Source organism: Podarcis cretensis, assembly GCF_951804945.1.
Source record: "Podarcis cretensis genome assembly, chromosome: 3".
NCBI lineage: Eukaryota > Metazoa > Chordata > Lepidosauria > Squamata > Lacertidae > Podarcis > Podarcis cretensis.
In genome coordinates, this window is record NC_137172.1 from 122795819 (window position 1) to 122809505 (window position 13687).

The window sequence follows — 13687 nt, forward strand, 5'->3', positions numbered from 1 at the left end:
TTCAAAGCATTCCACATCTGACATGCAGTCGTGTTGCCAGCCAGTGTTGATATATCCTCCAGAGAGACGGATAAGACTATTACGTCTATGGCCTTTGAATGTTGGGCCTTCCATCTATCTGTCAGAGGAATTGGAGGGGCTTCACACACAGTATGCCACGCTCCAAACTGATGAAGCAAGCTCTCACAGCAACTTGCCCAAGTCTCATAATTGTGCCGATTTAACTTTGGGCACTCAGCAGCTTCAGAAGCTTGTAAAAACTCCATTCCAGCTCTTCACTTGAGCCGTGAGTCTTTTTCACTTCAGAGACTCCTTATCTTGGCACCCATTAATCACGAAGCCTGCTTGGCTCGACTCCCAGGCCAATTAGGCCAGCCGGACATCAAAGACTCTTGCCGCGGCAAACAGAAAAGCCTTATTTGCTTTTGCTTTTCCCACATACCTCAACGCAGTCTTACTCTCCTGTAAGTGCCGTGAATCTGGGCCCGAAACCTGTTGTTGGGATACTGCCAGGGAGATATGGCCCATCATGGCCCCCACGTCACCTCCGGACGATCCATCGATCTCCCGTAGATACAGTATCAGCAATTAGCGACACGAGCTCCAGAAAATAGCTTGCCACATTCCAGAGCTGATGCACACTCTATCAGCAGAACTCGCACAGCGAAAGATGCACACAGGAGAGCATTATTTAGAAGTTTATTCAGCGTTGGTCAGAACAAAGGAAAAAAACATGTCTGCCTGTTTGCGTGTTCAGGCACAGAGAGAGACGAAAGCAAAGACACAACAGAAACATCCTGTGAACAGGAAATACGCAGGCTGTGACACAAACATCCTGCTCCCTTTTGAGGTGGAACGGAAATATCCTAACAGTTGTGGCCAATATTATGCCAATAACCTTAAACTAAATTCTGTGTAAATTTTGTCTTTATTTATTGGGGGAGGTCTTGGGATCGTAATATGCAAGAGCATTACCATAGTCTTCAATGGATATAATGCTAGGGATATATCTAATGTATATTTTACGAATTTCACATTTATACCTTCCCCGAGAAGAATCCTGGGAACTATACTTTTCAGCAGGTGCTCACAATTCAGTCTGGAGATCACAGACAGAACTAAAAGACCCAGAGCCCCCAGGGGGAAGGATATTGTGATTAAAGCAATTTCAAGGCTGCCGTTTTATGAGCATTTATTTGGGGATTCCCATTCCAGTGGGAATGACTTTTAAGGAACATGTACATCCAAGTTACTACAGGTCAGTTATTCCTTCTAACAGCCTGATGTTTCTCTTTGTGGGGGATTAGTATGCTATAATCTATATTAAACATTGTATTTACATTGTACAATTCAGCAATGAATTGCCGCTGTTAAACAACCGGGAGTCCAAAACCCTCATCCATCTTCTGCAAACCATCCAGAGATCTTCCAGCAGATCCTGATCTGCGACCTGACCAGCCCTGTTCCGGGAAGCAGAAATCGACTTCTCGACAGCTGCCACGTGAGCAGTTTGGAATCTAAACCAGCACTCAGGAGAGGGGTGCCATGTCTTAATAAGTACATTCTATATACAAAAAGCAAATGTAAGGTAAAACCCCTGCTGTTATTTTGTTTTCAGAGATGATCATTCTCATTGTGTTGCTGAGTTTTGCTGCTGTGTTACAACAACCTGCTTCAAAAGTAAGTTTCTTAGCTACACAGGCATCCATGCATAACTCTCTCCCCTTTAAATCAGTAGGCGGGAAAGTGTTACTAAAATTGGTTGGGTTGTTTTCAAATCTAAGATTGGATTGGGGCAACCAAAATATTCTCTTTAATCAGTCAAAATGTGTTTTACTGCTTCATCCAGGAACACAATGAACTTGAAAAATATCATACTTAAGGGGAAGTCCAAACAAATGTAACTGTATTTTTTTAAAAACTTGATTGAATCTCGATTCTTTAAGGATGTTGTGGTTTTCAATTCCACTAAACTAATGGCAAGTCTCTTTTTTCTTTCAGTAACTGTAGACTTATCCAAAGCACAGGTGTTGGGTGCCCAGGGCCCTGGTGCCATGGCTCCCACAACATTTTAAATGAGGGAGCCAGGCTCGGTTGCGCATGCATGCTGCGGGGGACATGTGCACTATGTCATCATGCCCCTGGTGTGTGTGCAGTGCCTCACTGCACCCGCATTATGCGTATGAGTGATGTCAGCATGTGGGGGGGTGACATAGAGCTCACACACCAGAAGGGCATGATGACAGTGCACAGCCTCAGGCACCCACAGTTGCAGGCGCAAGCCGGCACCACTGATCCAGAATATGCCAAAGAGAGTTTGGTGGCACTGCATTATCCAACAGTTTACAATTCAGATTTCATTTAGGTCAGAGCAGCCTGACAGAGGCAAATGGGGCCTACAAAGCACTTTTTCATGATTCTTAGAGAAACAGTGGTAAAATTATATTAGCATAATGAAAAATAATCCTATAAATAAAGACAAGAGGAATATTACTTGTTCTCTTACTTCAGGCACATGCAGTAGGAATTGGACCAGCTGAGCGAAATCAGATTGTTGACAAGCACAATGCCCTGCGGAGAGGAGTGCAGCCACCGGCAAGCAACATGCTGAAGATGGTAAGCAAGGAAGAGGCCCGATTCATGTAGGTCAGGGGCCTTGCAAAGGCTTTCCAGGGATACTACACCTCCTTGCAGGCAGAAAACCTTTGTTCTTCACCCTCTCATAGTAATCTTCAAGGATAGGACTAGATTCAACAACAGCTTGAATGCCACTTACACATCGTTTTAGAAAAGACAGAAGAGGACAAAAAGTGGGCACATATTTGCATATCATCATTTATGCATATGTCACTATTCCATCGTTCAAGCCATGCTCAATGCAATTTACATAATTAGATAAATATAACAAAATTTGTCATAAGCAAAGAATAAAACACATCCAGACATATACAACAAAATTAAATATTCCCCACATAAGTCCTAATAAGATCTAAGAATAAGCATACAAAAAAAACCTCACGGTGGTGGCAGCCGAGGTGGTGAAGAGAAAACCCAACCAGCCAAGTTAAGGCAGCCGGGGGGTGGGGGCAGCAATGCGTGCTGAAGTGGCCTGAGTGGGTTTGGGGTGAGCAGGGAAGTCGTGTGGGGGTGGCAGTGGTGATGGTGGGCCTGGGTGGGTGGGGTGGGTGCCCCGGATTTAGGCTAGAATAAGTTGGAGGGTATGCTATATAATGGCTGGATCTACACACCTCAAAAAAGCATTTCAGGAAAACGTGTTGTAAACCTCATAATGGGAAATCATGTTGGCGAAAGATGGAATTCTACAGGGTCATCTGGGGTCACAGTGTTATAACACATTTAAAATGCTTTTTCTGTACTAATGTAGCTGAGTCCAATGTGTCCTGAGTTCTGTGGCCCAAGCCTCACCACCACAACTTTGCCTAAACATGCAGACTTTTCTCCCCCAGCAAGCAGCTGTGGCAGGTGGAATGGAGGCTGTCTTCTGTGAAAAGGAAGGGGCGCTCCTGGCAAGAGAGGTGTGGGAGGAGGGAGACAGGGGAACTCTGATGTCAGACATGTAGGGCCACCACCCCAGAAGTAAACATCAGTGTCTCTAATGTACACACCAGGGCTTCACTAGAAGTGGGACAAGGCTACAATGCTCGCATCAGGCCAAATTTGACTTGGAGGGAAACACACCAAAGCACAAGAAATGGCAGCATACGTTTGGAATATGAATAACATTGTGCATCCATAGATTCAAAGCCCAGTGGTTGGGGTGCACTGGAACCCAAGTAAATGGTAATGTGTGCACATCCCAATGAGTAGCTGAGAGCACCTAACTCACCATCTTAACCAGGGTTTAAAAGCTGGCTAGGGATGTGGATGGCGTTGTGGTCTAAACCACTGAGCCTCTTGGGCTTGCCAATCTGAAGGTCAGCAGTTTGAATCCATGCAACAGGGTGAGCTCCCATTGCTCTGTCCCAGCTTCTGCCCAACCTAGCAGTTCAAAAGCATGCCAGTGCAAGTAAATAAACAGGTACCGCTGCTGCGGGAAGGTAGACGATGTTTCCATGTGCTCTGGTTTCAATCACGGAGTTCCGTTGCACCAAAAGCAGTTAGTCATGCTGGCCACATGACCCAGAAAGCTGTCTGCGGACAAATGCCGGCTCCCTCAGCCTGAAAGTGAGATCAGCACAGCAACCCCATATTCACCTCTGACTGGACTTAACTGTCCAGGGGTCCTTTACCTTTTTTACCTTACTATCATTAAGCATGGCTGGCATGAGTCAGGCAAAGGTAATGGTTTGTTGTTGTTTAGTCGTTTAGTCGTGTCCGACTCTTCGTGACCCCATGGACCAGAGAACGCCAGGCACTCCTGTCCTCCACTGCCCCCCGCAGCTTGGTCAGACTCATGCTGGTAACCTCGAAAACACTATCCAACCATCTCGTCCTCTGTCGCCCCCTTCTCCTTGTGCCCTCCATCTTTCCCAACATCAGGGTCTTTTCCAGGGAGTCTTCTCTTCTCATGAGGTGGCCAAAGTACTGGAGCCTCAGCTTCACAATCTGTCCTTCCAGTGAGCACTCAGGGCTGATTTCCTTCAGAATGGAGAGGTCCATGGGACTCTCAAGAGTCTCCTCCAGCACCATAATTCAAAAGCAACAATTCTTCGGCGATCAGCCTTCTTTATGGTCCAGCTCTCACTTCCATACATCACTACTGGGAAAACCATAGCTTTAACTATACGGACCTTTGTTGGCAAGGTGATGTCTCTACTTCTCAAGATGCTGTCTAGGCCTGTCATTGCCCTTCTCCCAAGAAGCAGGCGTCTTTTAATTTCGTGGCTGCTGTCACCATCTGCAGTGATCATGGAGCCCAAGAAAGTAAAATCTCTCACTGCCTCCATTTCTTCCCCTTCTATTTGCCAGGAGGTGATGGGACCAGTAGCCATGATCTTCGTTTTTTTGATGTTGAGCTTCAGACCATATTTTGCACTCTCCTCTTTCACCCTCAATAAAAGGTTCTTTAATTCCTCCTCACTTTCTGCCATCAAGGTTGTGCCATCTGCATATCTGAGGTTGTTGATATTTCTTCCGGCAATCTTAATGCCGGCTAGGGATTCATCCAGCCCAGCCTTTCGCATGATGAATTCTGCATATAAGTTAAATAAGCAGGGAGACAAAATGCAGCCTTGTCGTACTCCTTTCCCAATTTTGAACCAGTCAGTTGTTCCATATCCAGTTCTAACTGTAGCTTCTTGTCCCACATAGAGATTTCTCAGGAGACAGATGAGGTGATCAGGCACTCCCATTTCTTTAAGAACTTGCCATAGTTTGCCATGGTCGACACAGTCAAAGGCTTTTGCATAGTCAATGAAGCAGAAGTAAATGTCTTTCTGGAACTCTCTAGCTTTCTCCATAATCCAGCGCATGTTTGCAATTTGGTCTCTGGTTCCTCTGCCTCTTCTAAATCCAGCTTGCACTTCTGGGAGTTCTCGGTCCACATACTGCTTGAGCCTTCCTTGTAGAATTTTAAGCATAACCTTGCTAGCGTGAGAAATTAGTGCAATTGTGCGATAGTTGGAGCATTCTTTGGCACTGCCCTTCTTTGGGATTGGGATGTAGACTGATCTTCTCCAATCTTCTGGCCACTGCTGAGTTTTCCAAACTTGCTGGCATATTGAGTGTAGCACCTTAACAGCATCATCTTTTAAAATTTTAAATAGTTCAGCTGGAATACCATCACTTCCACTGGCCTTGTTATTTGCAGTGCTTTCTAAGGCCCATTTGACTTCACTCTCCAGGATATCTGGCTCAAGGTCAGCAACCACACTACCTGGGGTATATGAGACATCCGTTTCTTTCTGGTATAATTCCTCTGTGTATTCTTGCCACCTCTTCTTGATGTCTTCTGCTTCTGTTAGGTCCTTTCCACTTTTGTCCTTTATTATGGAAATCTTTGTACGAAATGTTCCTTTCATATCTCCAATTTTCTTGAACAGATCTCTGGTTCTTCCCATTCTATTGCTTTCCTCTATTTCTTTGCATTGCTTGTTTAAGAAGGTCTTCTTGTCTCTCCTTGCTATTCTTTGGAAATCTGCATTCAATTTCCTGTATGTTTCACGATCTCCCTTGCATTTTGCTTGCCTTCTCTCCCCCGCTATTTGTAAGGCCTCATTGGACAGCCACTTTGCTTTCTTGCATTTCCTTTTCATTGGGATGGTTTTCGTTGCTGCCTCCTGTATAATGTTACGAGCCTCCATCCATAGTTCTTCAGGCACTCTGTCCACCAAATCTAAATCCTTAAACCTGTTCCTCACTTCCACTGTGTATTCATAAGGGATTTGACTTAGATTGTATCTTACCGGCCCAGTGGTTTTTCCTACTTTCTTCAGTTTAAGCTTGAATTTTGCTATAAGAAGCTGATGATCTGAGCCACAGTCAGCTCCAGGTCTTGTTTTTGCTGACTGTATAGAGCTTCTCCATCTTTGGCTGCAGAGAATATAATCAATCTGATTTCGATGCTGCCCATCTGGTGATGTCCATGTGTAGAGTCGTCTCTTGTGTTGTTGGAAAAGCATGTTTGTGATGACCAGCTTGTTCTCTTGACAGAACTCTATTAGCCTTTGCCCTGCTTCGTTTTGATCTCCAAGGCCAAACTTGCCAGTTGTTCCTTTTATCTCTTGACTCCCTACTTTAGCATTCCAATCCCCTATAATGAGAAGAACATCCTTCTTTGGTGTCACTTCTATAAGGTGTTGTAAGTCTTCATAGAATTGGTCAATTTCAGTTTCTTCAGCACCAGTAGTTGGTGCATAAACATGGATTACTGTGATGTTAAAAGGTCTGCCTTGGATTCGTATCGAGATCATTCTATCATTTTTGAGATTGCATCCCAGTACAGCTTTTGCCACTCTTTTGTTGACTATGAGGGCCACTCCATTTCTTTTACGGGTTTCTCGCCCACAGTAGTAGATATGATGGTCATCTGAACTGAATTCACCCATTCCCGTCCATTTTAGTTCACTGATGCCCAGGATGTCAATATTTATTCTTGCCATCTCATTTTTGACCACCTCCAACTTACCCATGTTCATGGTTCTTACATTCCAGGTTCCTATGCAATATTTTTCTTTACAGCATTGGACTTTCCTTTCGCTTAATGCTTAAGATCATCCAGGGACTGAGGTTGGTGACTGATTCTAGAACAGAAAACATGAAATTTTGAAGAAATCAGAGGTGTATGATGTTCTCCATTTTTAGAGAATGTGTCCATTCACATATTTACTACTTTTTTTTTTCATTTAGAGATGGAATTCGGCTGCTGAAGCGAATGCAAAACGCTGGGCAAGCAACTGTCAATTTGCTCACAGCCCAAGTAACCAAAGAGTTGCCGGCAAGTACATCTGTCAGTAAGCACTGTGCAAAAAATTGAGGGTGATCTAAAATCTAACCCACATCTAATATACATTCACAATTGTTGCACTGACTCCGCAATTGTCATTCTGAGCATAATATTAAAAATACTCAAGGAATCCCACAGAAAGAGGAACAATGGAGAGGAATGTTCCAATTCTCCCTAACATCTGAAGTCAGAATTCCACATGCCATTCTCATCAGCTAAGCTTTGCCTCGACACACACTGTGTCCACCTGTGATACATATAACTTTTTAAGCACAGAGGACCAGTACACTGCAGCTTCCTCCTCCCTCAGGTGTTCTAAAGAAGGTGAAACCTGAAACATTTTGCTTTTGAACTTCAATATCTCTGCCTTGTTAATCACAGTAATGGAAGGAGATGGAGATGATAGATAGAGATAGAGATGGAGATGATAGATGGAGATGATAGATGGAGATGATAGATGGAGATGGGAGATGGGAGATGGGAGATGGGAGATGGGAGATGGGAGACTGGAGATAGAGATAGAGATAGAGATAGAGATAGAGATAGAGATAGAGATAGAGATAGAGATAGAGATAGAGATAGAGATAGAGATAGATGTCTGACAAGATGCCAGGTGGGCTTTGGAAAGGTGTCAGGAGGGCTCTTGAACTCTTATGGGGACTTGCCTAGTCCACTGACCACACACCACTGCAGTAATTCTAAAACCCCCAGAGAGCGAGTGCCTTTTAGAAAAGACATTTACAGGCAAATATACATGTGCTAACAACAAAACAGGTGTAACTTTTGCTTTAGAATAATTATTTTGCATTCAGATGTGAGTAGCTTTAACCAACTAGGTAACCAGACAGATTTGTGAGTGGGGGGACAAATTCTGCTTGGAATAAACAAGCTTTTACCTTCCAGTAGCACCTTAAAGACCAACTAAGTTAGTTCTTGGTATGAGCTTTCGTGTGCATGCACACTTCTTCAGGTATCTGAAGAAGTGTGCATGTACACGAAAGCTCATACCAAGAACTAACTTAGTTGGTCTTTAAGGTGCTACTGGAAGGAATTTTTTTATTTTGTTTTGACTATGGCAGACCAACACGGCTACCTATCTGTAACTGGAAGCTTTTACCTGTTGCAGCATGTTCCCCTAAAGCATTGAATGACTCCTCTTGTTTACAGAATTTCCTAGATCAGGAATCATGAGTTTTGTAAATGCTTCCCATCTCAACTTATAGATGGCATTTCATGTGGTGAAAATATATATGCATCATCTCACGCTACTCCATGGAATGACGTGATTCAAGCTTGGTACAACGAGGTGAAAGATTTCAAGTATGGTGTTGGAGCAGTCCGTCCAGGGACCGTAACTGGCCATTACACTCAGGTAACTCAAACACCGTTTTGTATCTTTCTCAAGCGCATGGTTCAGCTAGTCAATCCATGCCTGACAGCCCACTCACATCTTGGCTTGCTGCTGCCTGGGACCTCACAGAAGGAAAAAAGGAAACCGAAAAGAGGTGGGTTTTTCCCTCACGTTTCACCCAGTACTTTTTCCATATTTTTCACACAGAAGTTCAGATAATCCTTATCTCTGTTCAGATAGTCCTTATCTCTGCTGTGCCTTTCTTTCTGTTTTTTCTTCGGATGCCATTCTCATTCACAGCTTATTCAAACTTCCTTTCCTTGAAGGGAAAAATGAGGGTGCTTCAATTAGACACAACACAAAGTGATGATATTTTGGTTGTGTTTCTTTAAAAAAGCTGTTAAATGTATGGTATGTTTTCCTTGCTCGCCATGGAAACTGAAAGGATGTTCTCTTTCTATACCAGTATAGTAAAACATTGGTTCTTTTCTGTGTGGCATTCTGGGAGATTCTGAGAATCACTACTGCACTCACCTTTTAATCCTATAGCTATCTTTCTAATCCCTCTTTGCACATACCAAAGATGTATCAGGCACACATTCTTTTCTTTAGTTCATCTAAAGTTTACCCTGATATATTCTTCTTCAATATATAATTGATTAGGTGCTCTTATGTTATGATCATAACATTAGTAATTGCTTTAGACGTATTATAATCAATCTTAGTTATAAGTGGATTAAGAGCTTTCATACCTGTCTAAGCTCTACCTTGTTTAACAGTCTTTGAACTAGTAAAGATTAATGTGTATATGTAATCCTGCCTTGTACCCGCCTTATGCAAATGTTAACCAATCAGCCACTAGCATACTGGTGGCAATGTTTTTAATACTCAATAAAAGAGAGATTCTGGAGGCTTGCCGAAAGGAACGTCTCTCGGATCATCAAACTCCTTGTCTGTCCTGATTCTCCATTCCTACAGAAACAGATTCCAATATGTTTTCTTGTGTGGATGATCTTATACTTACAGGTGGTTTGGCACAAGTCTCACCTAATTGGTTGTTATGATGCCCATTGTCCTCAAAGCAGAATGAAGTACCTCTACGTTTGCCAGTACTGTCCTGCGTATGTATTATTTATTTATCTGTTTGTTTGTTTGTTTGTTTGTTTGTCGTTTGTTACCCATAGTCTCCAAAGGATTTATGTTTCATATCCGTTTTCCTTTTATATATTACAAAAAAAAAAAAAACCTGAATAAAAGAACCCTCATAAGAGCCACAGGACACTTGGGCAGCACGCTAGTACTGTATTAACTCTGCATTTCAATGGCTGCCAACCAACCATAAAACAAAAACAACAAAGTCCTTATTACCTTTGGGCTATTTGCCTAAAAAATAAGGAAGCAACAGTGGATTTATTTTTTTAATGACAAAGTCAAAACCCCTCAGAAAAGAATTTTCTGACATTTTATGGAAACCTCCACCCCACCCCGCTCCCTTTGGATCCTCCTAAACAGTTGAAGACTTTCATTCCGGAATGTTCATTGCACTGAATATTCAGTGAAATGGACTCCCTAACTTCACCATCAGGGAGGATCCAGTCAGACCTTAACCATATCAAGTTCCTTATGCCAACTCTAAAAATCCTGGGGAAATCCCGTGCCACCCCAGAAAATATTTGGCAGAAAACCTCCATTTGCCACCCACAACTAGTGTAGAGATTCTGGGAGGCTTATTCCATTCAGCCCAATTTTTTCCTCGTTCACAGGAGCAGTCACAGTTATATTCCTCAGGAGAATAGGCAGGGAAGTCACAAAACTATTGACTTCCCATTCACAAAACATAGATGTTTGTAACCCAGATTACATACAATTGCATTTTAAGGTTCTGTCTTATATAATTTCACCCTCTTTAACATGTTTCTTAATATATTCGGCTATTTTCTGACACTTCAAACCCCAATGTGGTCTTTGCATATGGGGAATAATTTTTTTAATACAGTAGTACCTCAGGTTAAGTACTTAATTCGTTCTGGAGGTCTGTTCTTAACCTAAAACTGTTCTTAACCTGAAGCACCACTTTAGCTCCTGCTGCTGCTGTACCGCTGGAGCACGATTTCTGTTCTCATCCTGAAGCAAAGTTCTTAACCCGAGGTACTATTTCTGTCTGTAACCTGAAGCGTATGTAACCCAAGGTACCACTGTAGACTAGAAAGGGTTTCCAGTCTTCTTTAAGGATTTGAAATCTGTGTCTCTTATCAGTGCTGTCAGTATTGCCATCTCTGTGTATTCCCAGACTTTCATCAACCATTCTTCCTTTGAGGGTGTTCCCTCCTCCATCCATTTCTGTGCATTGAGAATCCTTGCCATTGTAGTCACATACATAAATACCATTGAGGCTTCCCTTGGAATTTTTCTGTCTAGTATCCCCAGTAGGAAGGATTCTAGCCTCTTGGGAAAAGCCAATTTATTTATTTTTCTTAATTTCATTATATATCACGTCCCAAAAGGCCTTCGCCTCCCTGCAGGTCCACCACATATGATAAAATGACCCCTCACAGTCATTACATTTCCAACACTTGTTTGAAACATTTTTGTACATTTGAACTAGTTTCTTTGGGGTTAAATATGATCTATATATCATCTTGTAATAATTTTCTTTTAAGCCATAACATGCTGTAAATTTCATTCCTGTTTTCCAAAGCTCTTCCCAGGCAGCCATATCTATATTATGTCCAACATCCTTAGCACAATTAGTCATTGTTATTTTAACCATTTCATCCTTTGTTTCCCAGCCTAACAATGATTTGTACATGTTAGAAACTAATTTCTCATCATAAACCTACTTCCAAGTTTTCCCAGACTTTTTCAGTTGAAGAGTGAGTTGGCCAGTCTCCTTTTTCCTGCATCTGACTAGAACAATAGGCCAATATATCTGGGAGGCAGAAGGAGCTGCTGCCCCTCCTTCTCTCTGCATTCTACCCTGGCAGCTGCATTGCAGAGGCAGGAGGGTTCAGTCCTGCTCAGTTTCAGTGTATGAATGTCTTCCCTTGCTGGAAAGTGGTCTCCTCCTCCCAGCTACCCAGCTGGCCTTGTCTCCACCCGACTCAGCTGAAGCCCCAATCCACCTGAATGAGCTCAATTCATTTTAGGCTTGGAGCTTCAGCAAAATCCATCGTGCAAACCTATTCCTCACATTCATTTCAAAAATGTGAGCACTGCTTGATTGTCAAAAAATGTCAGAGCAGTTTGAACAATAAAATTAAGGAAAAATTAAGAACAATAATTTACAACACACAAAAGGTTAATATAACAGTAGACTAAAGCAACTTTCTAAAAATATGCATAAATACTTTTCTAATTGAGAACAGAAAGCACAAATGTATCCCTGTTTGTTTACTTCTTATTTATCTTATTTATCATTCCAGAGGGAACATGATGGGATCACTTCAAACCCCATATAAGTCTGGGTCACCTTGTGGGGACTGCCCTGGCTCATGCGACAATGGATTATGCAGTGAGTAGAAATAACTTCAAATATTATCATAATGCCTTTTTGTACTTTAGAAAGGGCACTTCATAAGAATGGGTCCCAGTAAATTTGATGGAAGCTTATTCCTGAGTAGATGTGCACAAGATTGTAGACCCCATAACCTTCCTTATTCTGTAGGTGGTTGCAGGATGTCTGTGTAAATGTTCTCATGACCTGCACATCCACCCTTACAAACATGCCCAATTTATTCTGGGTTACAGCCAGGATTGCTAAACTAATTACTAATTCAGTTCCTACATTCATTAAAACAACTGCTGAATAATGTTTTACATATTCTTCTTTTTCTTTTAAATCACTTTCAGTTTTGATCTTAAACTCCACTATGTCAACTAAAAATGAAAAAGTCCCTGGAGTTTGAATCCTTGGAGGTGTTAACTCTGATGTGTTCTTGTCCTTTTCATTTTTAGCCAATCATTGAAAATATAGAGATAAGAACATCACCTGTGAAGCTGTAGTGAAATCACAAGGATGCAATAAATAGGAAATTATGCAAGAAATAACATAGGAGGTCCCTCTTGGGGCGTTCATCATCTTCGTTGAACTCTGCATTCTCACTTAAATCATACAATCCTCCAGTTTCTTCTGACAGATGCCGTCTAAATGAAATTTCTTAACATGTTTTTGAAACGGAAAACTCATAAAAAGTCTTGCATGCATGGATGTTTTCATTCTTTCTTTTTGCCTAATGGGGGGCGGGAGTTGGGGTGTAGGGTCTAAAGAGTCACAGGAGAAATAAAAGGCACACGGATGCACACCTGCAAAAGATCCCAAGAGGGATGCAGTGTATGGCTGAGTAAATGTGGATACAGGAAGCCTGGAATGGAAGGGGGACAAACGTAATGATATGAAGTGCAACTAACCCACAGCTGCTCCACCTGGGCTCACACTGGCATAACACAGGTTGGATCCTAGGCTCATCCTGCAGCTGAAGCAATTTTGCAATACATAGCAACCCAAAAACCTACACAGCAACACATGTGCACAATGGTCCTGGTATCCCCAGTGCTTGGAATCAACTAGTGCGTTTGAACAAAAATCTCTGAACGACCGCAGAAAGTTGCTACCATAATTGCTGGATGAACTACGGGTGAATTAAGTTAATTTGGGAGTGGGACGATTTCTCATTCATCTTTACGCTCAGTCCCTCCACCCAGTGCTCTGTAGGGGGACTCTCAGACTTATAGCATTCCACAGTTTTTAAAATGAAATATTAGTTGTTACATTACCAGGAATGGGAGATGAGAAGCAAATGGTGTTGTCAGAGCTGCCTCTAGGTCCCAGCTCACAGAGGACCAACGCTAGGCTGTAGTTATGTACAAAAGTCTTTATTGAGGTTCAGTTTCCATTTCAAAGCCGTAGCGCGCAGCTCTACGTCTTAAAGCCT

General features: G+C 42.4%; 1 protein-coding gene across 1 annotated transcript; it reads left to right on the plus strand.

Annotated features, from left to right (window-relative positions):
• Positions 1–1236: 1236 nt before the first annotated feature.
• On the plus strand, positions 1237–12799 carry LOC307213506 (cysteine-rich venom protein triflin-like; the record flags this gene model as incomplete). Its single annotated transcript, XM_079971423.1, has 8 exons — positions 1237–1258; positions 1619–1680; positions 2512–2642; positions 7309–7412; positions 8629–8777; positions 9783–9877; positions 12179–12267; positions 12711–12799. 8 exons carry the CDS (start codon positions 1237–1239, stop codon positions 12719–12721), a joined length of 663 nt encoding a protein of 220 aa, XP_079827549.1. The 3' UTR covers positions 12722–12799.
• Between the last annotated feature and the right edge of the window lie 888 nt (positions 12800–13687).